The sequence below is a fragment of the Gymnogyps californianus genome, chromosome 14 (assembly GCF_018139145.2).
Source record: "Gymnogyps californianus isolate 813 chromosome 14, ASM1813914v2, whole genome shotgun sequence".
Classification (NCBI taxonomy): domain Eukaryota; kingdom Metazoa; phylum Chordata; class Aves; order Accipitriformes; family Cathartidae; genus Gymnogyps; species Gymnogyps californianus.
Genome location: NC_059484.1, coordinates 16,552,451 through 16,580,326, shown reverse-complemented (window position 1 = coordinate 16,580,326; position 27,876 = coordinate 16,552,451). Strand labels below are relative to the sequence as shown.

The window sequence follows — 27,876 nt, the reverse complement described above, 5'->3', positions numbered from 1 at the left end:
CGTTCATATTTTTTTAAACTTTTTTTGCAAAAGAGGTAACTGTTTCCAGCAGAAAGCAATTTCTGACTAACTTCACCACAGGCCTGCAGCGCATGACATGCAAATAATACCACTGCAAATATGCAAACAGCTGGGGAAAAGGTGAGTAATGCAGTTGCTTGGCAAAGAATTGCAGCAGCCTGTATTCTCACTTAAAAATTTTAGAACACGCTTGCTGTGACGCAAGAAGAGATCACAGCGGGCCAAAGGCCTGGAGCCACCCGACTCTGGCTTCTCACTCCTCTGCCGCACCAGCAATAAGGCTTTGGGAACACTGAGAGGTCACCTGGAAACACCTCTGGCCTGTGGATAGGTCGGACAGCCTCCTCGCAACTATAATTTTGTCCTTTTTAGGATGTCAGAAGATGTCCTCAGATCTGGCCTCAATCTCCTATTATCTCAAAACACCCCGAACAACGTGTTTGACTCCCTGGTGATGGTCCGGAGGAGCAGACAATCTGCTTCCCAGGCTCTGTCACACAGGATGGTGGAGAAAAACAGATGTAATCCGTTTTGGCAGTGATATACGTTTTCATATTACTTTGCTGCTATGTTTATTTCCACTGATTTTTTTAAAAGTAGTTGTTCAGGATCCCACACATACTTAAGTATACTTAAAAACACTCCTTCCACATTAATCACACATGAGGAACAAAATATTTTGTGCCAACATACTGATACTTGCCCTGGAGAGCCCTTTTTTCCTGGAGAGCAGTGCACTCCACGACACAAGACACCTGGACCAAGTCCATCGGTGTGCCAGAGCAAGATAATCAAAGCAAGATTGTTACATCAGGCTTGGACATCTCAGGGAAGGATGTACAAGAGAACGTTGTAAGAAAGGGAGCAAATTTATGCTTCCTGCAGTGACAAAGATGAATGTATTGATTGGGCCTGAAGGGATGTGAGAAAAAAAGACTTCTTTTCTGCAGGACAAACCATTAGAACTAAGAGGCTGAAGCCAGAAGCAGAGCCTACAGGTTAAGTAATGGCTCAAGTTAATTCATAAACCAAGTTTAACTACTTTAGCAGAAAAAAAAAACCCAACCCAACCCAACAACAACAAAAAAACCCAACCCAGGCTTGGAATCAGTTTTTGAAGTGTTTCAGCCAAGGAAAAATGCCCTATCCACTGCAGTGGGCAGTCAAGTAAACTTACGGTGTGGCTGGCACGTCAGATAGCTGGTACAGCGGTCAGGAAAAGTCAAGCCTGGAACAAAACACGCCATCAGCTGTTCACACGGGCACAGCCCCCTTTATGGCGGGGCACCACGTGTCCTCCAAAGTGAGGGTCTAGATACCTTCTCAGGACATTGCCTCTGTACTTTTAGTCATTCAAGAAAGGAATAGCTCTTTGAAACTAGGGAGTGATGCCAAAAAATCTTGATTTCCACAAAGGGAAGTCAGGTATAACAGCACCGATGGCAGGGACAGGACTACCCAGTCTGTGTAGAGACTTAGACTACCCCAAGGCAGCCTCTCTCCGCTGCAACCTCGCCTAAAAGACTCCCCATCGTCTCATCTCCCAGAGATTTACTAATTTAGCTGAATGGGTTAATTGTGACTCATCTTATTATTTCTTCCAAAGAAAAGATCCAGAAAGTTACTGCATTCCCCTTAGGTGTCTGCACCCCCTGCTGTGGCCTGAACTTAAGACACCAGAGGAGCTGCAATATTAGCTGCACTGGAACGTTTTGGTTTTCCCTTGCAAAACAGGCCCATCTCTCCAAGTGTGAATATGCTTCAGTTACCTAAACATACTTGAGAGGGGGGAAAAAAAGGAAATTTCCATTTTTCGTATTTAACTAAAGAATTCCCATTTTTGTTGAAAGCAAACAGAAAAGGGCATGCCTCAACATGTTCCCCTTGCACTATATACCAAGGTAGGAAGAAACTTTTAGAAGACAATTTTTTCCTCTAAAGATTAAACGAATTCCCATCAGCAATCTGTCACCTCTGGACCAGTGTGCAAATCCTACAACCTCCGTGAGCAGACAGTTTAATGTTACACATGCGTGCACATAAAAGACACATTATCTTTCTGGAAATACCCACGTGGCAGCAGGTACTGCTGTTTCACAGGCACAGGTGGGTTGGCACATATGAACAGTGACTTCTGAAAATTCTTCTGTGTTTAAACTTTCTCAACCATAAGGAAGAAAACCCGTAGCAGAACTGCAAATTAATACTAGGTGACAATGAAACAATTGATTTTCATTGGAACTGGACAGATAAATAAAGATCCAATTTTTTGTCAATACAAGGGAGTGAAAAATCAAAAGCTGCCAGTTTATACTGTCAGGACGTTACATTCTCAGATCATACCCAAATTGACATAATAGCATTCACCTCAGTAGAATTACATCAGATTATAGCACCTAAGGATGTGGCCCAACATCATCTTCTGCAGTAAATCTGTAAAAGCATACATAAACCTGTTCATTTCATTTAAAAAAAAAAAAAAAAAAAAAAAGCTTTACCTTACACCTTTTCCCTCACGTCAGCTGATGAGGGTCACATCAATTGTTTGTACCCAGAAAAAAAGCAGTTAGAGGGGGAAAAAAATAGCTAGAAAATTGAACTGTCTGTCAGTCTTTGCTCTCTCTGTCCAGGTCAGTCCTGCCTACGCACACTTGCCATCGTCACTGAGCTGAGCAGAGTTCAGTAAGAATATTTGCAAGGTAGAGGCATAGGGAAACATTTTATTTCAGTGTTGTAGGAACAGAGGAAGACACAGGCAGCTGAAGCTGAGTTTGCAGAGAAGAGGAACACGTCTGTCCTCATTTGGCCTTTTCTCTACCTGTTTGTTTCGCAGCTCCGAACGCTGGTGTAAGTGAACACACCGCGTGGTTTCCTCTTGGATCATTGCCTTTAGTGGCTGTAGATAGCAACACAGAACAGAAAACAAAACAGTCAGAGATGCTGCTAGAGCAGTGAAACACGGATCCTCCCAGTCACAGACTCATCTGTATCACTGGAGCTGAATTACTCCAGCCTCGGAGCTACACTCCGAACCTGCTAGTTCAATACAGACAGACATGACATCAGAACTATGCCGGCTCTGCTCGTTTTCACTTCCACAGATGAAGCATGACTTCTCACTCTCCTTTACAGCTCCCCAGCCTCCTTCTCCCACCGCTGTGTTACGTAAAAGTTTTCTTATGACTATTTTCAGTTGAAATGTTGTTTTGGCTTCAATTTATTCCCACTAAACTGAATTTACATGTAATTGTTACTGCAATGCTTTAGCAAGAGACATACTATAATACCACCTTTTCCTTTACTATAAGACATTCTTATGCTAGACCAACTGATTCTTTAAGGTTATTCTGCAATATATGTTATTTTTGAAAATAAGCTTTGGCTGGACTGAAACGAGACTGGCCACTCATTTCTGATCACTGATTTGGGAAGTCCAGAAGTCATTAACAGACTTGTAACAGGCATTACTACAGCGATAGCAGCTTTCTCCATCAAAACATCATACCACACACAGAGAAATTCTCCACACATATTCAGGTAACAGTCACTGCCTCCAAAGAAACATTTCAAAACATGACATGCCAAATGATCCAAGCACCAAACGACTGGCAAACCTTGAGAACACAGGTGTTAAACTCCCCATTCCTACGTACAGGTAGGTACTTAAACGTGCAGATCCCAGCAGTGCATATGCAGTAGCCATCTGCTTGTGCAATTACTCATATTCCCACTCCAAAGTCTGGTGCAGGCAATAGGTGCATGAGCACTAACGCTCCAAGAAATGGACTGTTCAACCCAGCAGTCCACGAGGTGTTGGATGATCGTGGGAATATTTGCCCACGTTCAGATGGGGAAATTGAGATGTTAGGCACACAGAAGACTGGTGGACAAGCCTGAATGAAGAGTCCAGGAGCCTTGACTTGCGTTCTGTTCCAAAAAAGACAGTGAAGAGACTTCCTCAACATTAACTCAGAGGATACTAGGCTGGGCTGCGGATCCAGTACACGGTGCCAAATCTCCTTAACTACAAGCGGGCGTTTTTTTTAATTGAAGAGATATACTGATATACTGCTCAGCTGATATGACACAAAGCTGGAACTAAATAGAGATAGGTTTTATTCTTGATCCTGCTGCTGCTCCAAAGGATGACTCGAGAAGAGCCATTTCACTTCTCTGTCCCTGACCTTCACACTTGTACCACTTGCATACTGCTAGTTCCTTTGTACAGCATTGCCTCATCTACTGAGGAGAGATGTTATAAAGAAACTAGGTATTGTTATTTAAACTATGTTTATGGATTACTTAAAATTGTTCATTCCGGGAATCCCATGTAGTCTTAAAAAGGAACATTTTACAGAGAGAATGAGCAACTGGTAAAGATACAGCATGGCTGCTTTGTAGTGTGGTGACATTCTTTGCCATAGGTAATGATGAATTAATAGCAATTATAACACTAAGTTTGGAGAATGCCTCGACACTGAGTCAGCGCTCAGGTGAGGCAATGTTTTATTGCAGTTCATTGAAAAAAAAACCAATAAAAGGCTTAAGAACCACCACAGATCCTAACTACATGAAGCTAATAATCAGTATGATAAACTATCATTTACATGAATAGGAAATTGAATGGACATTTCATTTCCTACGCCTTTGTTGCTCCCATTGAATTGCACTGATGGTGCTATTCAGGGAAGCCAGCATGGTGCCTGTTTACAAGAGAACTTTGCAAAACAAAGACAGTCACGGTCAAAACTTTGCTGGTCAATTCAGTATATTTACATGGAAGACCTCTGAAGAAAAAAATGTATTCTGAAATAGCCTCATGGGATAGTTTAGTTGGAAGTGGTAAGTAGCAGGGAATGATCTCACGGCTATCTAGATGTGCGGTGGCCACAGAAAAAAGCATCTGGTTTTCAAACAGAGGCTTGATCAAATTTTCCTCATCCAGGCAAAAACACCATTGCACAACTCCCTTAGCAAAATGGCAAACGACAAAGTGTTCTGCATGCAGAAAACAGTATTGTCCAAATCCGGCTCCAGAGAAATCTGGCACAAACTCTTTGCTTTCAACACGAGCGGAGAATGTGCCATGCCAACATCTGACAATACATTTCAGACGTATGTATAACATACCATCTCAGCAGCTCCCAGAAATGATCTGATTTTCCTTCTTTCTCTTAACTAAGAGAATGAAATTGCTCTGGATTTACAATGAAGCAAACTGAAAGCACAGTTGGAACTGCTGTTTTTAAGAAGACCTTGCTATGCCATAACTTTTCACGGTTCAGCTGCTAAATTACACATTATAAAAATAAGTAAGTGCAATTGAGAGACTGTGTTAATCTCAGAAGTTTAAACATTGCCCTGTAATGACTGCTTTATATTGGCGCATAGTAAAGTACTTTATGGGGCATGCAGGAGATCTATCCGCACGTGTACGTTAAATACTCCTGGGAATTTTCTCACATAGAGAGACGAGGCCTGACACAAAACTAAATACGTACAAAACATTGCCATCATTCACACTGCAACAGGAATGCCACCCAGTAAGAAAAAACTTTACAACACCTAAAAGAGATAAGAACCGATAGCCAGCATAGCAATAAGGTGTTGCTTTTGGAAGTGCAGAATTTCCTAACCTGACAATCAGTGCAGATTCTGGAAACGTAACAAAAACCAACTGTCCCCTTGCAAGGACATGAGAGCTTAGGCATTGACTATAAATAGATTATAAAGAAGCATGGGTGGTTTGCAGAGCAGTTTACTAAAGCCAAGAGTATTTATAGTCAAATTAGGTTCTTGCACATAAAAATTCCCTGGAATTTAGGGTGAGTTCGTATGTGATTCCTCGCTCAGGCAGTCTGGGGCTGACAGACTGCACCCAACTGCCTTTGGCAATTCTCTCTAGTAATACAAAAGATCCATCCAGGCTGGCTCAGAGATGCCAGGTGAGAAGACTTTTAAATAAAGTAAATATGATTGTAAAGAAGTTGCAGGTATGGTACCAGTGTCGTCTTTTTTTTTTTTTTTTTTTTTTTAAATAATCATGCTTCAGAATAGTACCACAGCTAAGCAAGAATGAGTCAGTCAGGTGTTCTCAGGGGACAAAATATGATGCCATACAACAGAAATGTAAGCATACCCAGCAAGGCAGTACATGAAGTACTTCTTATGAAAGCATCACCTCCCTCAGCTGTAAAACACTCACAAGCAGTAAACTGAAGAGAATTCTTAATCCTTCAGTGTTATCATGAGAGTATCATTCACCCACTTGTCTGCAAGCTGCCTTCTTCTCCCACCACCTGCTTCGTCTTACAACAATGCCTCATTTCTGGCTCAGAAGACCAACAATAGGCTCTCCCCTGAGCTTATGGCAGCATCTCCACCATCGCTTGGCAGGAGGCAGCATAACAATAATTTGACAGGCATCCTCCCGAGGAGACTCAACACATCAGTCATGCCGCTGACACGCTCCATACCCAGAGGAGCTCATCCAGACTACGGAAGATTTCTAGGTACGGGCAGCTGCTCTTGATTGACCATCCAAAAGATAGCAAGTTTTTCCGTTTCACTAACAGCAGAAGTACCACCTATTTCCTGTGACGGTCCTTGCTACACTGCCGTGCTGGTTTGAGCTAAGTCTGCTTGAGTAAAGGAAAGCAACAGGTAATCAGTAGAGAGGACTGAAGTCCTATTTCTAGTCCAAGAACAAATCAACTGACTGGCATCTAGAAGGAAATAGCACTGCAAAAACAATTGTAAATTACCTTTTTATGATGTGCAAAGAATCTCCCTTTCTAACAACATAAAAATAATTACTCTTCAGATTTTTTTAAAAAGGAAATTGAAAAAAAACCCAGTATTTTCACCACAGTATTTTCAGAAGATGCACTGTTGTTGGGTAGCACCAAAAATGACCAACATTTACTGTCCAGAATAACACAAATTATCTTGATCTGACTGCTCTGACTTAATGAATTAACTATGACTCTTGTATAATTAAATAGAATCTGTCATTCTAACATGGCACTGAAAAAGTGAGAGTTTGAGTCACTCCTTCCCTTCATGTAGTGCCATGAGACAAACGTCCATCAGTTTATCACCAATTTTGCTTAGACAACTGTTGCTTAAAGGATGGTCAAGATTAATAGCTTGAATGAAGGAAGACAGACAAATCCTCTCTTCTTTTCCCACGTGAGAAAGACGAGGGTTTGCAAATCTCCATGTAACACTTTTTTTTTTTTTTTTTTTTTTGCTTAAAGTTGCTGAATGAAAGTCCTAAGCTCTGAACAGCGACTCATTTCTGAAGCCTGGCATGCTGGAATGCTCTGGCTTACGTAGGCAATGGGGAACCGCTTTTGATTGAGGTTTCTGCCATCTTTAAAGTATGTTCAAGGTTCCTGGCAGTTTAATTGCTCTTAAAGATAATAAATTCCTTATGAGACAGGAAGGCTGAACAATCATATACTTCAGACTAGCTTGATCTGTATAGTTCCAAGAATAACTTCCAGTGCAGGTGACAGCAAGCATATGATAAGCAAAGTTCCAGGAGAAAGTCTGTTGAAAAAAACAGAATTATGGGAAACAGACTGAACCGCCGGGTTTATGGACATAGCTCTATTCCAGCACTCGGCACTAAAACTAAAATGAACTCCCTCAAAGTTAAAAATACCCAATAAAACTCAATAGGCAAGGTAATTATTTTGACTCGACAGAGGGAGAAGACAGGTCACTCGTTCCCACAGAGAGTAGCTTACCTTGCTGACACCAAATAGTAAGACATCTTTCAGTTCATCTGTTTTTTCCAAAGCTACATTTTCCATGATACAGATTTATAACACTGGCCAAGCCTATACCATCCTGGGCCAAATAAAAACCTAAAGACCAACAGAAATGTAAGCAGCACGTCCTCCCACAGCCTCTCCTGTGGTGTCACAGCTCCCCCAGGGGACCAGGCTGGTTGTCCAGGCTGGTTTTACATTCCCAGGACTGACCTTCTACCCACATCCTACTTATTAATGCAGGTTCCTCAAGATCTCAGCTGTGAGATTTGCTGGATCAATACTTGTCCTCAGTGTACAGATACAGTGAGTCAGGATGGCACCCAAGGGATGAAGGTATCTTCTCTCTTTCTACCTTTCCCTTGGAAAAATGGAAGTGAACGCCAGTCAGCAACTGAAGGTGTTAGCTCTAATATTAGAGAATAAATCCATGATAGACAGACACTTGAATTTGCAACATGAGCTGCTTTTGCCCTTTCTCCTACCCCTCCTGGCAAGGACCCACACACTCTCTGTGGAAGTTATGATCTCCCATAGATACAATATAACACAGGTCTGTCACAAAAGCAAAACTGAAAACTCCAGCAGTAAGGTACAGGAGAGATTTATTGTCAAGCAGTATCACATCAAAATAAGTAAGAAAATGCCATAGTAACTAACAAAATACAGGAGAATGTCTTGTGAATTCACCAGATTTTAGTTTCTAGCATCTTCAAAAAAGAAATTTTTTAATTTGGCTGACAGGAAACCACAAAGCACAACTGTCCTGTAATTGGAACAATCAGACATGTACAGGGACAATAATTATAGGCAAAATAAATTAGTTGTAAACGGATCTGTTTACTGTTTTTCTAACCACCTCATATTTTTTTCTTCATATTTGAGGGTTTGGCCTTTTTTTTTTTTTTTCTTATCGTAAAAGTCCCAAGATTTTTAGGTCTCTGTACTGTAGGGACCAGTTTTCCAGATGTTTATTCTCTGGGCTGGTAATAGTGGTTTATTCCACTAAGAAGATAAACAATTAGCTTAAACAAAGTTTAATATTACAGACAAATGACTTATGTTTTTGGTAATTACTCAAGTTGAGGGAGCAAGTTTTTCATGAAACAAATTACGAAATTGCTTGTTTGTTTAGTATTAGTCAAGCATATTTCAGGGTTGTGAAAATGACATTGTTTTCTCCATCCTAGCCAGTCAAACCATAAGATACAAAGCTTGAAGTTAACAGCGCAAGTACAGCTCTTTGAAGAAAATTAAAAAGCCCCACCCCACCCCCCAAAACAGTCCAGTTACTTTAGAAAAAGTAATAGTGCAGGATTAACCCATTGCCTGTTGAATAGCATGGCTCCTAACCCATTCTCTTGAAATTCTCAAATAGAACACAGTAAAGTTCAAGGGTAAAAAACAATACAAGGAAAACAACAGAAATCAGCATACCTTTTAAGAGCAGGAGAACACAGAAAACACCCTTAAGGTGAGCTGTTCCAATTAAGCACCTTTCTTTCAAACAAATGTTGGAAGACAGCATTAGTCCTTGACTAAAATACACCTTCTTGTGACTTCTAATGGAAATCAAAGACTGATTTATAATCACTGCACCTTTCGCCACTGAGATGGGAAAGGTACATTCAACGTACCTTCAAATAAGTCCTTCAAATTACATTCTGACAAAATACATCAGGCTCAAGTGAATCATCCCCAAGAGTGACCTTAGCTCAGTGATGTAACCGGCAATTAAAATTCTGAAGTTGCTAATATGCCTCCAGTAATTGTTTTCTAAATTACATCCAAGTACCTCCCTTCATAATGGAATTTGTGTCTGCTAAAAAACCGCTGAAATGCAACTCTCAGTTTCACAAAGCACAGGCCAGCTGTATGTCATTTGGGAATCTGCACTAGTGTAAATAATTTTGTTCTCCCCAGACAGTCAAACCAAGATAAATGGAGGAAATAGCAATTAAGTCACACCTGACGGGAATTTTGTCTTTTTCTCATCACTTGACACCATAAATTTATCATGTAATTCTACATTCACTTTGTCAATAGAAAAGCTACTAGAACTATTAAATCCTGGTTAAGTGTAAGTTTATTTATCCCATGAAGACGCAGGTAGTTATGACAATAACAATCACTCCAGATAATATTGATTACATAGCCAAGGGATACACTGAAAATGGTATGTATCTGTAACTTGGAATGCTTGAGATGGTTTCCACTGAGCTCTCACCCCTGATGCTCTTCTTCAATGATCTGATGTTGCAGCCTAGGTTTATTAGGATTGTGTTCAATCAACCAGTCAGCAAGCCAAGTCTGTGGAACAAAAAAACCCAAACATTTTCAGTTTTCTGTTGTTTTCAGCTAAATGTATGGGAGAATATTAAAAGCATTATTTGAAACCTCTGATACAGACACCCTCCTAACCGTGCCGTGAAATGAAGACCTTTCAGAAAAAATGGACGTACAAATAACCTGTTTTTTCAAAATGTTCATTTAAATCTTCATAGCTTATATTGCTTTTGAACAATTCACACTAGCCTTTAGAAGACAACTTTTTCTGGCAATGTCTATCTTTGTGTATGTACAAGAACATTTGAGCCATGCTTCAAATAATCTGGTTAACTCTGTTCTGGAATGAGGCTATACAATACTCATGAAACTGCTTAATGAAATATTACTCCTGACAACACTTACAGATACTTTATCTAGCAATCATTCATTAAAAGTGCCAGTCTTCTGCACCGAAATCACCTTATAGTACCTAAAACTTAAAAACAAAACATGGTTACTTTTTGAAATTCATCTTGTAAGTTTTCCAGCACATTGTACTTAAATAAGAATGTGGGAGGCAGGAATGCTGCGAGTCCTAACTTCATCTGCCAATGTCTTGGCCTGGCCTGAGGCATATTAACCTTTTGCCTCGATTTCTCCACCTGTAAAGAGAAGTTTCTAACACATCCTTATTCACTTCACAAAGCTATTGAAGATTAGTTTCTGGAATGCTAAATACAACAAACTTCGTACCATACTGTAAAGTGAAAAATGATAGAATAGTAGACCAGTAAGGTAAGCAACACTCTCCTTATATTACCAGGTACAAAAAGATTGGTTTGCAAAGAAAGAGACAACAAGCAGAGCACTACGACCACCCTCGCAGGTTAGTCAGCAATAGCAAAAGAACAGTAAGAACTCAAGACAGAAATGGAAAACAAACAAACCAACCAACCCCTAAAACCCAAACCACAAAAGCCCAAAAGCCCTTAGAAAGACTCCTTGGGAAAATGAGAAATTTTTAAATCATTTGAGCCTGATGAAATTTATCCTATGTTACTTAGGGAATTGGCTGAGACAAACTCTGTGCTGCTAGCAAGTATTTCTGAGTGGACAGATAGTTTCTGATGCCATCTTCAGAAAGGAGGGGGGAAAAAAAAAAAAAGACCCAAATCATCCCAACTTCAGTTCTTCAGTTCCTGGAAGGGTACTAGAAAAAGAGAAAACCATTCCATCAGTCTCCCTGTAAGTCACCTAGCAGACAACAAACTGAAAAGCAATAGCCAACATATATTTCTGAAAAAAAGTTGTATCAAATCAACATTATTTTCCTTCTGTTACAAGGTCATAGACATTATGGACAGGGAAGAAGGAGCAAATATCATGTTTTCATTTTAGTAAAGCTATTGACACTGCTTCATATAGCTTTACAGCTTTCTTAAAAGCACAGAAGGAAAGCATGGTCTCGATGAAGTTACCATTAGTTACCACATAACTGGCTAGAAACTTGTGCTCAGAATGCAGGGATTAATTGGAAGCAAAAACAAACAATGAGTTAGAGAAATGTGACTTATAAGGTAAGAGGGAAAAAAAATCACTTTTTAATATAGAGGAGAGACAACTGAAGGGAAAAAAGATGGTAACGCTCTTCAAATATGCAATAGGTTGCTGCAAAAAAAAGGAGATATTACATTGTCTCCAATGTCCTCTGGGGACAGTAAAAGAAAAAAAAAAGTAATGGGCAAAAAATTGGAGCACAGGAGATTTAGGCTAACTTTCAGTGAAAGCTTTTCAACTAAGTATAATTAAGCACTGAAACAGATTGCCTAGGGAGACTGTAGATTCTCCATCATTTGGAGTGCTAAAGAACAGGCCAGACAAACATTTGTTAGGAATGGTTAGATACAATTGGTCTGGCCTTCGGGCAAAGGGACGGATGAAAAGACTTCTTCATCTCTGTTTTCTAGATTTCTATGGTAACAGTGCCAGACATACAGATAAAGTGAACACGTCATAAAGCTGGAACAATCACAGTACATTTGATCTGACCCCATGTATACCACATAGTTCACAGAAACACCCCTGAATTATTTTTCAGGCTTTTTTTTCCTGAAATGTATCTTTTAGAAAAATGCAATGTTGATTAAAAACCTGATAATGGTGTAGAATCCACCACAACTACCAGTAAGTTGTCACACTGATTAATTATCTGCATTCTTAAAGAAGTACTAGTGTGAATGACTTGTGCTTTAAGAATACAAAACACATTTACGATATTTCTCCAGATGAAAGAAAGCTAATTTTGTTTAGGGACTGAAAAAAAAAAACCACCAACAACAACAAAAAAAACAACAGGAAATTAACTCTAGTCTAAGAACTGTAATTTGAATGACATCCATGGTTAAAAGGAATAATATGTGAGAGGAGGGCAAGATGCATCAGCTTGATAACTAGAAAGGGGTCACAAGAAGACAGAAGAATTTTCCGTAGGTCAGTTTGACTACTCAAGATAGATTTCACTCAGAAGAATCATAATTCATTTTCCTGGTGAACTGTGGAACAACCCAAGTAAATGCTAATCAATGCTGTATAGTCAAAATAATAGCTTATCCTAAAGAAGGATTGATAATATTAATTTAAATAAACATAACAATGACAAATATAGACAGCCTTGCTAAGAACTCTACAGTATTTTACTCAACTGTGCAACTACTACCAGTGTGATTAGCATCTAATCTTACTTAGTATCTATTGTATGAGAGCTATTTCATCTCAAACTCACCTCAAAAACAGCAAATAAAGCAAAAACTTATATTTGACATCATATGATAGTACCCATTTACCTTTCCAGCCATCTGTAACAACTACATGTTAGAAACAGTTTTATAGAAGTCACCTAAACCCCCTGTCATTTCATCAAGGCTGATTTCATTTAGTCCTGGCCTTCATTTCATCTGTTAACAAACCAATCAACTTCTTGAAAGGCAAATGTTATTTGATTAGCTCATTAGCAGGTAGCTAAAACAGCACAGCTCTTTAACAAAAGAGTAGCTTTCCCCCATACAGGGACTTTACTAATACAAAGTAAATGTATCACAAAGCATACAGCACAATACTGATATACGTACATACCATTGGATCTGCTGGCTTCTCTTTACACAGTGCAGTGAGCCCAGCTAGTAAAGTAGGCTTTACATAAAGGTTCAAGTAATCCCTAGCTCTTTGTCCAGCCGGAATTGGCTCCAGGATCACTGCAACGAGTAACCACAGGTGTTGGAAAGCAGCTTGTAGAGTGATTAAAAAAGGCATTCTTTCAAAGGTTGTTTATATATGAGCTGCTGTTTTCCTTAATAAGTTAATAATACCTAATGGTTTTTACAGCTTCTCCCACAACAAACTGCAAAGAAACTACCTAAAACCCTTTACAATGTCCCTGAGGTCATCTTACTAATTATAGACAATTATGAAAGGGGAGGAAATCGGATCATCTGGGGAAAACCTATATCCTTGAAGATGCATTGGTGCCATGAGAGAAACAATATATCCCATGCTTAGTACTTTCTTCTTGCAGGTTCCTCCTGGTTTCTGAAGACGTTAAAAATCTCACCTTAAGTCCAGCTTTGTCGTTAGGGTGAGGAGAAGAGACATGGTTTACAATGGGTAAGGTTGGTAGGGAAGTGCAACATCTTTTATTAAACTGATTGATACAATTGACAGAAACAAGTAAGTTTTTCTAGCAGAGTTTCCCTTGCATTTTTCTGTCAAAGAGCAATGTCACCTTTCAACTGTTACATTACAAACAAGAGATCCTCTCCCAGCCTTTCCAGGTTCTATGGTCCATTTCTCTGGCTCTTAACTTTGGAATTGCACTATCATGTGAGCATCCAGCTGCTGTTGAACAGGAATTACTCAGCCTGAGCCCAAGAAAAGAGTCAGTATTCTCAAGCCAACAGGAGTCCCCGGGGCTGACAGTGCCAGAAAGACATGCTGGAGTGTAATAGCTTCCCATTTCCTCTCATTTACCAGCTTTGTCTGCTCCAATTCCCAGACCACAGAGTTTGAAAAGTAAAAGCAATCCCTGTAACTATAATAGCTCTTCAGATACCTTTTGGTATACCTTTCATTGCAGAAAATATCAGCTTATACAAAAAGAGACTCACGTTCTCATAAAGCAAACAAACCCAACCTCTTCTAAATCCAATTGTATCTAGAGTCCAGTCAGAGACGACTAATAACAGGGAAGGACACTATCCTCCCAAGGGTTGGCAATGTATTATTTGCACCATTTTACCTTCTGGAAACATGAAACGAATTTCTCTTTCTGCTGAGGAAATGCTGGAACTGCCGTGAAGCGCATTCCTCAGATCGTCAGTCCCATAGATTGCTCTTAAGCTAAAAACAAGAGAAAAACCTGCTTGGTAGGCAACTGCAAATCCCTTCCAAGTCTCTACAGTCTGAGAGCATATAAAAGCAATATATATGGACTAATTAACAAGTCATTGCCTTGGTTTTGTTTTTAAACAAAATAAGTAGCTACCTAAAATCTATGTTCATGCACTCAGCACTCCCCATAAAATGGGTGAACCTTACATACTAACAAACAAAGATGAAAAGCTATTTTACAATACACAAAATTTAAGAGATAAGAAGCCACTCCCAATCTGTACCTCTACTGTACAAAAAAAAGAAAAAAAAAGGAGAGGAATTCTGGTCTCAATTAACAGAATGACAAAATCCTACTGACTTCCCCAAGGCCAATCAGTGAGTTACCTGTGAGGGTGAGTTCTCCTAGCTCTTATGCTGTTTGATGGGCCAAGCAATTCCTTCCAGTATGAGACTGCGCAATGTCTGGCAAGAACCATAGCAACTAAAGGTCCAGAACTCATATAGGCTGTTAAATTAGGAAAAAACATTTTTCCATATTGATCTGCATAAAAGTTGCTACATTGCTCTGGGCTTAACTGGAGCTTCCGCTTCTATAAAGTGTAAAAGAAAAAAAGAGTGAAAAAAAGCTTGCCAAATTAAGATAGCTTGCTACCTCAGGTAGGATACAGTCCTCTGGTGCAGAGGTATCTTCAAGTGCAGGAGAACAGACACAGAGTACGGTACCAGCCTAATCTGATTCTCACAGATCTGATCCTTTTTGAGATACAGAGTAACAAAGAGCAACAGTTTTCCAAGTTAATTAAGCAGGCCAACAGGCCATTTGAGTAAGATGTGATTTTAGCCTACGTAAACTACAGCATCTTAAAACTGCTGGATGACTTACTTAAAGTATAGTCAGGGCACAGTACAGAAAAGGTGAAGAGCACTACAAGGACAGGATTTAATTGCTCAGCTGCTCCAGCATAATGTTCTACTTTTAAACAATTTTCTCTTCAGCCCACACTGTTAATTATGCAATTGTTCTATTTTTCTTTTGGTACTCATGCTTTATGATTCTCACAACAGCTGCCTAGCCTGCAGGTGGCCAGGATAAGGACAACTTTGGGGGGTTATCAGAAGGCATAGGGCAGCCACAAAAAGAGAAGAATTTTTTTTTGAAGTGCATTCTTTGAGCCCAAACTTATGCAACGCGAGTACCACAAATTCAGATTCCTGATAACTTTGGTGCCAAAAGTCACTGGAGACATCAGAAGACGCTATAAACATCTTGTCATTGAAAAAAAAAAAATCTAATTTCGCTCATCTCCTGATACATTTTATGTAAATAAAACAACCAGAAAGGTAAGGGAGGAAATTAAAAAAGGACAAATGGGAAAAAGGGGCATTTACGAGAATAAGAAAAATGATTACATTTCCAGGGAAAAAAAACCCCAAACTTCTTAAAATTTGGGCTTAAAAAGCCCAGTCGTCGCTTGCTCAGTGCCACAGAGCCAGCCACCAGGCCAAGGGCGCTGCCGCGGGGCCGGCATGAGGAGGAGGAGGAGGAGGAGGCGGAGGAGGATGAGGATGAGGAGGAGGCGGCACCGCTGCGGGGAGGCCCCGGCCGCGCCCCGCCGCCGCCGCTGGCAGGCGCGAGGGCACAGCGCCCCCCAGCGGCCGCCCCGGCCCCGCCGCGTGCTGCCTGGGCGCGGCGAGGTGCCGACCCACCGGGGAACTCGGGGAGGGGGTTCCGCCTTAGCACGGTCCGGTTATAACCGACAGTTAAAGGCGAGCAAAACCGTCCCGCCAGGCACGGAGCAGCGTTGCCGGCTCCTCGCTGAAGAGCCTGACGCACCCCTCGCTTCAAGCGATCCAGCGCTCCTCCTGTTTTATTTCCCAGATTCTGGCTTATTGTAATCTTTTTTTTTTTTCAAATGCTCTTACAGAGCGAGTGTATAAAGAGCCCCATAAAAGAGGACTGAGAGAATACATTTCTTATTAGCTAATGACAAATTTTGTCTTAACGCAATCTCTGCTGAAAATCACACTCTAGAGCCTTTCCCGGCAGCACAGGGTCTGACACGGGCACTCAAGGCAACATTCCCATGGCCTCCATGTCAGGTCCAAAAAGGACAAGCTCACTAAGGCCTATTTAAATGAAACATTTGCAATACATTTAAATATCCATGAAGTCCATTTACATTAAAAACAGTGGAAACAGAAAATACATCAGACCGCAACTGGCCAGCTATCTAATTCAATTAATTCTCGAAGTATCCACTTGGCAAATGCATGCTGTATGAAACCTTGTGATACCAGAACGATACACTCTCCAAAGAGTTACTTTGGAGAGTCCACATATCTGCTACATATGTTTGCTAAATCCGAGCTTATTAACAAAGTCTGTGTTTTCCTGTGGTCAGCAAAATAGTCGGTCTGTCCTGTTCCATCCCATGCACCAAAAAAATGTATCCTTACAGAATCTGGCAGCGGTGGTTGATGACATATGAGAAATATAAATTGATTTTTGGACACACTAGCTTTTAGTTACTGGCTTGACTGCTGAAAGTTAAGATAAATATTGTTCTGACTTATAAACTGCAGTTATTTTCTCTGGAGTACAGTCTGTTACCTGAACGATCAGGAATCCTGATCGGAGAATGAGATCCTCTATTTCTTCTTCTTTATCAATGACATCTGGTTTGATGAGAGCCAGGGTTCTTTCCACAAAAATCTGAGGTTCAGGCATTAACATCTGCATCTTGGCTTCTAAATTAGAATTCACGTGCTCCTTTCGTACTGCAATGACACCAGTTCATGATATTTGGAGTCTGTCAACCGCACAGTCACCTGCGGTGACATTTACCGTGTGCTCTAGGAACGGAGCAGATCATCCCCGTTTCACAACACCCACATGAGATTTTCTCTGGACTCGTTAGTACTCTAGTTCACACTCCTGTTTTCAGTGCAGCAATATTTTGTGGAAAATAAGCCAAAAATTAAATGTTGTTAGCCACTCATAAAGTGTAAACTATTCTAATATTTCACTAATTAACTCAGAGAAAGCATGAGAGAAAGAGAAGCGTTATCGTACACTTTGCCATGTGCAAGAGCGAGACAAGCTCACAGGCTCACTGCACTCCCACATCCTCCATCCACCAACCGTGTGTTCCACCAAACTCAAAATCTGTATTCTCATGCATGAAGACTGTAGTGTGGGACGTATTATTTGGAGCTAGTCCATCTGTAAGCCTCAGGGTATTTCTCAATTATTATTTAATTCCTGTATTTATGGACTCAAGACAAAGCGCCATTTTTCTAACTGAGTGGATCAGGCCATTAGCAAGCTATTAGGACACAAAACTGTTTTGTGAATAGCGGAACTAGTGCAGACGGGTTTCCTACAGACTTGTGACCACCTGTGACCTTCTTTTTCCCCCTCTTCCCTCTGCTTCCTTGCTCCCAGCCCTCGGTCTCTCTCCATCTGCACTGGACAAGGCACAGGTAAGCAGCCGACTGGCCAGCTCACTGCTGCAAAAATCATATGCAATTGCTCAGTTATACCTGCCTTCTCGGTCGGGATGATCTTTTCTGCACCTATACCTTTGAGACTCCTCGTTCGCTTTCAAATTTGGTTGAAGAGACTGCGGCCTCCGTCAGGGAGGAAAGATGGAGAGCTGAGCACAGGACCGCCGGGGCTGCCTTTGCCTAGGAACCAGGCTGAAAGTACACACACCCGTAGCGCTCGGAGCAGTCGGCCTGGAGCCAGAGCACCCTGTCACGGACACCGGCCGCCCGAGGGGCCCAGGACTCGGCAGAGACCCGAGGAAGCGTCTCCCTCCTCTCCACAGACCCCTCCCCGCCGCCCGACTCGGAGAAGGGCTCAGCCTCGCCTACCCTCAGGGGCCCGCCGCCACGCCACCAGCTCCGCCCGCTCTGCCCCCACAGCGGCTGCGACCGGTCCCCCCGCTGCCCTGCCCAGCCCGGCCCGGCCTAGCCCGCCGCCTTTCCCGCCGGCAGCGCCATGCCATGCACCTTCCTGCTCCGCCGCCGTTGCTAGGCGATGGCTGAGCCGGCTCCCCGGGCGGAGCGGCCACAAGATGGCCTCCGCGCCCCTCGTCTGTGTGCTGAGCCGGGGCGGGAGTGGGCGGAATAAAAAATGGCGGCTGGGGAGCGGCGGTGTGCTGGCGGCGAGAGGCCGCTGGCCTCGGCCTGCGTTGGAACGCGTCTCACAGCCCGGGACAGCCGCGGTCTCCGGGCAAATAACTGAGGGCCACATCTGCCTGTTTATGGGCGCTTCATGTGATACGAGAATAAGGAAGAGAGCAGCGTGATCTGGAGAGGAGCCATCAAAAATCTCCTTTCTCTGTGACAATAAAAGCTTTATGTCGGTTTTACCTCACACTCAGGACTGCTGAGGGAGGAATGATCTCACAGTAAACGTTATAAACTGAGGTAATGCTATTTATTGGAAAAAAGAATAAGCACACAAGCCCTTCTGCAGGTTATTTAAATATCAGTATTTATTGTGGGAGCATGCACAAGGTTTCCTGTTTACATGCCTGATCAACATCAGCGGATCGGGAGGTTATAGTACGCAGCCGTCTGGCATACCAGCTGTACTAACCTGAATCGACAGCTCTTTATTGTTTTTCAGCATTTTTTATTGAATTACAGTGTCTATCCAGTCCTACTTAACTTTTATCACAAAAACAAATGCGAGTAAGAAACAGTCACTGTTTTCTGAGATAAACCATAACGAGGTGAGCCATAAACAGAGCTGGGGAAAAATCCCTGGGGATTTCTACCAGATTTTACCACCATCGTGCCAATACCCTTGCTCCCTGCACGCTCCCCGTTTCCTTGGCTCTCTGGGGTCGCTCCCGCTCGGAGCAATTACAGTACAGCCATCATCCATCCAACATGATCTTCCGTGCCATAGCCCGGCCCGTGACCTGGAAGCCGAAGCGTTGAGTGCTCCGGTATCATCTCCTCCCCGTCGGCCCTGTTTACCCCGGGCAGGGCTGCGCGTGCTGCGGCCGGCTCTCCGGGCTGAACGCCTGCCGGCTGAACGCCTGCCAGCTGGCCCGGCACTATCGGGGTGTGGACCGGCGAAGGGCGCTGATAACTGCTGAGCTCGCTCTGCAGCCATGCTTCTCTCCTTTGGGCCTCATCCCCTCTTATTACCGATTTCTCAAAAATTGTGGGCTCCGAGGTGCTGTTAAGGCCTCGGGCCTGCTGGTGAATTCGGCTGAAATTGGCCATTGCATTTGAGTCCTTGAGGTGACACTGACAAAGGGACAGAGAGAAAACACAGGTATATAGGCTTCAATTTTTTAATGAAATCAGGCTGAAAATAGATGCAAAAGAGAAAAGACAAAAAAACCCCCACACTTTAAGAGCCATAGATGCTGACACTGTGTACCCTGGTTAGCAGAGGAAATAGCAAATTTACTGCAAAAGCTGTTTTTAGTGTAAGAAAAATCCACTCTGCCTTAATCTTTTTCATGAGTAATGTAAATAATGTAAAAATAGAAATGAGAAACAAAACTATGCAATTATTTCCTTGCAGCCAGTTTGAAATATGTTTAAAAATCAACGACTGAAGTTTTTATTCACATACTGTAAAAAATAAAGGTTCCAAGTGCACAGGACTGAGTAATTCAGATATAGATACAGACTTTCCTTCACTGATACAGGCACATGGCGTTTGTTTCTTTAATAGAGATACCTTATCCAATATTTAATTTGAAGACATTGTAAACACTGCAACTACACAGAGATAATGGATAAACATGTTTTATTTTTAAAAAAAGCTGATAGAGTTCACCAGTTTTTTAGTTTAGTTCAGAGTTAATTCGGCAAGAGTAATTTCTTTTCAAAGTCAATGAGCACAAGTCTGACAGCCCTAGCTTAGATTTAGCAGTTCAAAGGCTTCCTCAGCCTGGATGAATACTTCAGAATTATTATTACGTAAGAAATGTTGAATTTAATATCCATGTAAAACACTGCTAACATTAATCTCTTGCAATTTCTTTATTGCGTGCATTTTTTTTTTTTCAGCTAACCAAGTTAAAAAAAAAAAAAAGTATCTTTCTGTGCATCCTTATACGCTGCAGTTTTGCCGGGAGAAGGGTCCTGTGCACTTCACTCCCCACCACGGGCCCTCGATCTGTGTCAGAATTTCTCCTCCTCGCTGTTTCCAGAAGCATTTCTGGAGGGCGGAGATTGTCTAATTTTAGTACCTCGGAGAATCCTCCGCTCTCCAATGAGCGGGCGGCTGCATCTGGAGCTGCAGCCAATTACCCCGGGTTTCCTCCTGCTATGCTTCCCACGATGGTTTAATAATGCAGACTTACAAATTTAAAGTGGCCCCACATGTTAAAGGAAAATAACATTATGTGTTCCCTAACAAAGACATACATTTTTACAGTAGTAGAATCTCAAAGGTTTCTTCTAAAGCCTTGGATTCCATAAACCTGACCTTACAACCCTGTGTTAATATCATTATCTTACGTATATTTTCTTTACAGTGCTTGAAAAAATATTTCTGATAACTAAAAGGCTGGTCTGAAGCATCTTCCCTAACTTCTGTAGGCCAGGGATGTGGTTTTAAGAAAAGAAACAAAAAAAAGTAAAATTATAATTACAATATAATGAACCGTTACAGTTCTGAATACTTCTCTGGGCATAGCTTTTGCTCGTGTATCTTATCTGTTAAGCGGTTTAACAAGCCTTAGTTGTCTCACTTATTTTTAGCTGGCATGGAATATAACAACACTGGAAGATTGTGGCTGCAGGTGCATTTGCATTCTAGTAACAACAGATAAGTAACTTTTTAAGGAAAAATATTGTTTCAGAGCTTTGTACTCCAATACTGCAAGAAGGTGGAGAACCTAATGTCTTGTAGACTTAAAAAAAGGAAAGAAAAACAGAATGATGAAAATAACAGAGTGAAGAAAAGCGAAAGAAATAATACCAACTAGTTGCATTGATTAAAAATGAAGCTTGCATGTCTTTTAGCTTTATTTGCATTTTGACGTTAAGCACAGAAAAATGTATTTGCTTTAGTAGTAATTTACTAGCTATACATTTACCACACATACAACTTTCATCCACCACTGACTTTTTTTTGCTTCTGTCTCTCATGATAAACTGTCATACCTACCCACAGTACCAGCTTACCTTCAGCACTTGCTTCATCCATGCTTGCTTTTGCAGTGCAAAGTGTCTCTGACGGAAATCCTGTGATCAAGCTAACTTCCTCTTCTGCAAGCCTGCTCTCTCCTCCATTTCTGCCTTCTTACAGCTAAACAATTCTACTTCTGCAGCTTATCTGCACGCCTGTAATCCTAGCTAGCTTTTCATTGCTGCTGACTAACCCTTGTCAAGCCTTTCTTTCTGCTTTCCTCTACCTGCTATCTCACCATTTTCTTTAAAGATAAAATTAACAGAATATTCTCTTGATGCTTCCCCTTTCTACAAGTCTCTAAGTGGCAATAACAAAAATCTTATCTACACGTCTTCTGTAACCCCACCACTTGCCCTATTAACCTCACCCTATTTCATTTCCTGATCCTCCTCACACCCACTCGTTCATTTGTTCACAGCTTTAGTCATTCAGTCTGCTCTGACCCCCCAGCACCCACACAGATATGCTTGTCTCTTTTACATTAAAAAAAAAAAAAAGCCTTTGGTAGAAGTGCCTCTTGTCTTCTCACTTTTACAAGTCTTCTAATTGCATCTCTTGTCTGGTTCTACCCTAAATCCCCTTCAAACTTGGTTTTGCTTCCTCTCGTCATCTGAAAGCTTCTCAACCCATCTTAAACCAATCTCTTCTTTGGCCTTCAGTCACATTTAGCATAGCTAGCTAGTGTCCTATCTTAGCTTTTGCAATTATTCTCACCTATTGCTGCTTCTCCAGTCGCTGTTTCAGCTTGGCTTGTCAGTACCGTGCCTTGTGCTTCTTTCCCTTTGCTGCAGTGGTGAGTGCTGTTGTTGACTCTCCTCCCTTCCCTTCTGGCTCATAGCTCAACATCCTAATGGGCAAATAGAGATGTGATTGCCTCTCATTACTGTCTCCTTTCAAACTTCAGGTATCTCCATTGCAATTTAAAGTCTTGGTAATGAGCATGTGTTAGACAAACCATCTGCCTGAAAACTAACTACTTTCCTACTGAGTTATTTTACAGCCAACTGTGCACAGGAGTGGGTGGAACCTTACAGCCAGGAACGTGGGGTTTGGGCTCAGGTTGGTCTAAACTGCTGTGGAGATGTCAACCAAGACGCGATCTTTGTTATTTATTGACATGGCTGGGAATCTTGCTCAAGCTCTCCTCATCTCAGTTATTGTTGACATCCTTTTCTCTGGCCTCAACAAATAAATCATTCGCTTCCATTCGGAAAGCTCTGCAACACCATTTTCTTAGTTCTTCAGTTTAACTATGTTAGTTCTCCACATCTTTCCAAAGAGTCTTCTCTATCACACACAAAACTGTTAGTCTTCAACTGCAAGCCCATTCATTCACACACTGATCTGGTCCTACGTACCTTTTGTTTCACTCTGAAAGGGTATCACCTATCTCCTGCCAGCCGGTACAACTGAATTCCACTACTGCACTTTCAAATAAAGACCTTCCTGCTTTATCCCACGTTGTTGCTCAGGGTGAGCTCCTGTTGAACACCTGTAGAGGTTGGCATTGACAACTTATTTTCTATAAAGCTCCTCCTCACCTGTATGTAGACATTGTGTATAGATACTGCATATAGATATTAGGCTTTTACCTAACTTTTTGGAGCAGAAACACCTGCATGTGTTCGCTCTTTCATTGTTCTACATAATGTTTAACATAATACTGGCTTGGATTATCCCAGAGGCCTCTAAGCTCAGAGGTAAGTATTCAGTGTGATACTATCCACAATGAATAAATGAATGTATGAATAAACCAATAAAAATCTTTTATTTGGCAAATTACAAGAGGCAATCAGTTAAATAAGGCTTTTTTTGAAGTTATCTTGTCAATGCTTCCCTAAATGCATCTTTTTTTCATCTTAATTCCATGTAGCATAAGGTGTCCTTTTTGCCATTCTTATTTTGAGCACTTACTTTCAGCTGTACCATTAAAATCAATGGGATTACTTGCATAGTTATTATTATTAATAAAATTTATTTATTTTTGCTGTGCATAGAGACTAACTCGGACAGAAGTTTCCTATAGCATGGTATTTTGCATATAGCAGGCAGTCTGTGACCTGAAATGCTTGCAATCAATTTAGACAAGACAGTTGTAAGGTGTGGGAAAGGGATAAATTACATCAACAATTTCAAGGCAGTGAATGATATGTTGGTTCTCTTTTTTTTAGAATAGGGGAACTGGAAAAATCAACACAATGGAAATAACGACGAAATAGAGGATAAAGAAGAAAGGGAACAAGGCAGTGAAGACAGGTATCGCACAAAACTGGTATGCACAGACAGCAAGTTTGATAGAACAGCAAAATTAGGCCCAAGATCAGAAAGTTCGTACACCAGTAAAACTCAATTAAATTTCAGCCAACACCATGAATAATCATAGTAATTACAGGATTAAAAAAATAGCAAACAATGATAGTTTTTTTCTCAGCAGTTAATGTGTCATGTAAGGAGGATTACCCCCCGAGAAGGTATGCATGTATTTTTCTTTCCTTAACCACAGGCTTTGAGTGGGGAGTGAAATGCAAGACCAAAACCTAAGTCACAACCCAGAGGAATTCTTTAAAATTACCTGTGGCATGATGGGGCCTGGCGAGACAAATAATAATTGTAACAACCCATATTCTCAAGTTTCTCGATCTTCGATGTCCAGATATGTAAAGAGTGACTTTGTTAGTCATGCCAGTCACAGTTTTCAAACCAGGCTGCTTACCCAGTCTACAACCACATTGTTATCCTGCTTTTGGATATGGGACATACAAGGCATCAAACAGCTATTAAAATGGGGCAACTGGGAATCACAGAGAGCCTTGCCAGTTGGGAACTGCTGTTTGGAATTGCCAAGGTGACAGATTGAGACCTGACCTGGAGAAATGGGCAGTTGGAAAAGAGTCCAGCTTTAAAGAAAGCACCGTTAAGCAGGAAAGGCATAACACATGCCAAAGTACCAGTGCAAGGGCTATGAAAGGAAAGATGAGACAGGTTCAGCAAAGCAAGAAAGAGAACTGGAAAAGGAAAGAGAAAAGAAAGAAAAGGGAAACGTATGACAATCATTCAGGTCCTTAGCAAGGCTTAATGAAATACAAGGAGCTGTTTGGGGCAGTGAATCTTGCATGGAAATCAAGTAATAAATATATCATCAAAAGCACTCAGGTTACATCCATCAGCTGAGCCTAAACTTACATGACAGACTCATATAAACTGCTGCCAATTTCAGTTTACTCTCAGGTGCTGGTCTATAAACTTGTAACTTCAGTGCAGATGTATTTCCGTAGTCAGCTGCCACAGCTGCATACATAAAAACCTGCAAGAAGAAGGTGGACAGGGCACAAGGGTGGTAGCATTTACCACTTCAGCCATCCCAGTCAGATCAACCTGCAAATATCAGTTTGGCCTTAGTCCCCTGTAGTGATTTAAGCAGATGCGTGATATTTTCCAGTTGAAGCAGGCTAACAGCCCTGTATAAATGAATGCAGTCAGCTGACAGACAGTGGCTTAGTTGCTTTTCATCACAAACCATACCTTTTTGGTACAGACCTGATTGATGGATAGGTTTACAATCTAAGCCAAAGCTGCCTAAAAAAATCAAAAGAAGTTCTCTTGCTGGATGTGGGGTAAGTTCCTCTGAGATGGTATAAATTAGGATAAAGAATATCTTACGAAAAATGTCTTTGCTTCTAACATTTAAAGTTCAATACAAGCAAAACAATTTAAAAAATATATTCTCATAAAGATGAGTATCTTTATCAGATAACATATACAACCTGTCATGTGGACATTACAATTTTCAAGTGTACTGGTTAGGCACTCTTTGTACTGTCTTTACTAGACCTGACCTCATATAACATTGTTTTACAAACTTTAGCCTAAAGACCTGGTTGTAGAGCTTGTCTATAGTGTACCCTACCCTGTCAGAAGACTAGGTTGAGATAAACATCTCTAAAGATGTTTAAGTTCTGAGCTATTGTAGCTTGGGCTGAAAGTGTGGCAGAATACTTACAAATTAATATCCTTCACGGATAGAGCACCTGGCTGACACATCACACATATTACACTATGCTCGTGTATTCTTGAAATTACTTGTGTTGGGCACTTATTTTTAGATCGCTTTAATACTTTTCCATTTGTGAGCAGCAAAAATTGGAGGGGGGGGGGGGGGGGGAGATTTCCAAAAGCAAATAGCCACTATGGCTGAGGATTTAAAATCCAGAAATTATAAGCAAATCAGTTGCAATTCCAGTAACAAATACGATGCAGTCTTGCTGCACGCGTGCATGGGTATCAAAGCAGAAAGCTCAGCTTGAACCAGTTACAGTGATGCTCGTGGCAAGCACCAAAGCAAAAGAGTGGCTTGAAATTCTTGGCTGCAGTGAGGGGCTATTTTTCATACAATCTCCCAATACTAAGCAGAGTTTCCTTTTTTCCCCCCCTCTTTCCCTTGAAAGGTCTGGCTTATAGCCTGAAGCAATGGAATGTTTTTATTAAAAAAAAAAAGCCAGATCAGGCCCTTGCCCTGAACACATGATGTTGATTTTGTGTTCATCTTTAACACTCTGCTTGTTGTAGTGCTACAAAGCTTACAAAACAAACCTAATGTCCTCTGTTTTACCAAGTCCCTACTTCAGAAAATGAATCCTGTAGAGGATAAAAAGTGCTCCAAAAGCAGTTCACTGAAGGACAGCCTGGATCCTAGACCGGATTACTTAACAACAAAATGTATCATCACCACAATTTATTTTTATTCACAAGTAGCTATGTGCACTCTTTCTGAACTGTAATAGCAAATGAAAATATGCAAGTTGAGCCAGAGGAGGTATCTGACAGAGGGTGGAACAAGCAAGTAATAATGTATGCATTCGTTACTACAGAAAGTTAGGTAATAATTGTTACTTTTCGCCCACAAGCAAAGGGCTTTTTTTTAAGATGTGGTAGTAAGCTTTGGCTGCCTATCCAAAAGCCACACTCTGTCCCTTTAACTTGGATGAGTGGGATATTAGGAATGGTATACTGTACAAGAATTTGAAGTATGATTACAAGGAGCAGTTGTCTTCTGCACTTTTCACATACAACTTTGTCAACAAGGTTGATGTATCCTCGGGCAAAAGGAATTAAGGCCTAGGCACATGCTCAGGGCTCCAGCTCCCAGAGTTATGTAATATCCAAATCTAAGTTTCCATTAAAAACAACAAATTCTGTCCCTCTCGGTTGCAAAACCAGCAGAGCTGGAAACATGAAGTAAACCTCTTGTACTGGAGTAACTGACTCAGTGTACGTACCACACCTTAAGTGAAGCCAGTGCAACACTGCAAGCAAATACAGCGCTCAAGTCACAGGCATGTTTCCGTAACTTCACCGTGCGGCACCCGAGGGCCTGGGCTACCGCGGCAGGGCTCTGGCGGGGCCGGCCTGCCCGGGGCGGCGGGAAGGGCTCTTCGCGGCGCCGCGCTTCGGGTCCCGCCGTGACCGAACAACGGAAGAGCGTTAGGAGCGCGCTGACTCGGACTATCATCTCGCCCGGGCCCTGCACCCTCAGGGGCTGGGTTTCCTCCCTGTCACGCTTGTGATTTTCCTGAAGCGCCTGGCGAGGACGATAACATTCGCCGGGGCGATGGGGCGGCCGCCGGAGCGGCCCCTTCCTGTCCCCGCCACACGGGGACAACGCGCCGGACCGGCGGGCCCCGAGGGAGGGCGGTGCTCGCCGGGCGCCCCGCACCTCCCGGGCTGCCCTGGCGATAACGGCAACGACGGCCGCCCTCCTCCCCCTGGCAGGCGGGACCGGGGCCGCCCCGCGGCGGGGAGAGCCGCCCTCAGCGCTGAGGCGAGAGGCGCGAGGCCTCCGCGCGCCTGGCCTCCCCTCCCAGCCCAGTCCCGCGGGCCGCCATTCGCCTCACCCCGCCCGCCCCCCGCGGCAGAGCCAACAGGAAGCGCCGAACGGTGTGAATGACAGACGGCGGCGGCCAATGAGGAAGCTCGTTATTGCTGTGTGGCTGAGGCTCCGGCGGTATAAAGGCGGCCACGCGTTAAGGCTCCGGGCCGGAGAGTACGTGTCTTAGGGGGAGGAGAAGGTGGCGGCGGGGCCGGTGCGGAGCAGCCGAGCGCCGCGGGGAGGGGTGTCAGCTCCAGCGCGTGGGGGATTTTAATCCGATTCCGGCCGGCCCGGATTTTATTGGGAGCGGGTTTTAAAGTGAGTATGAGCGGGATGGCGACGGCGGAAAAGGGGGAGGGGCGGGACCGGACCGGATCAGACCGGCC

The 27,876-nt window shown here is 42.2% G+C and overlaps 2 protein-coding genes across 4 annotated transcripts in view; one reads left to right on the top strand and one right to left on the bottom strand.

The window, feature by feature from the left end:
• Positions 1 to 9,089: 9,089 nt before the first annotated feature.
• On the bottom strand, positions 9,090 to 18,122 carry NME5 (NME/NM23 family member 5). The gene is made up of 6 exons (XM_050905446.1): positions 17,997 to 18,122; positions 17,065 to 17,231; positions 14,838 to 15,043; positions 14,359 to 14,459; positions 13,200 to 13,318; positions 9,090 to 10,109 (listed from the first exon to the last, which is right to left on the bottom strand). The coding sequence occupies exons 2-6, from the start codon at positions 17,191 to 17,193 to the stop codon at positions 10,023 to 10,025; spliced, it is 642 nt and encodes a 213-aa protein (XP_050761403.1). The 5' UTR covers positions 17,194 to 17,231; positions 17,997 to 18,122; the 3' UTR covers positions 9,090 to 10,022.
• A 9,623-nt stretch (positions 18,123 to 27,745) lies between these two features.
• The window catches only part of HNRNPAB (heterogeneous nuclear ribonucleoprotein A/B), a 28,636-nt gene continuing 28,505 nt past the window's right edge, over positions 27,746 to 27,876 (top strand). For all 3 annotated transcript variants that reach the window (XM_050905288.1, XM_050905286.1, XM_050905287.1), the window contains exon 1: positions 27,746 to 27,808. The gene's annotated coding sequence lies outside the window, so the exon portion shown is untranslated. The remainder of the gene's footprint in view (positions 27,809 to 27,876) is intronic.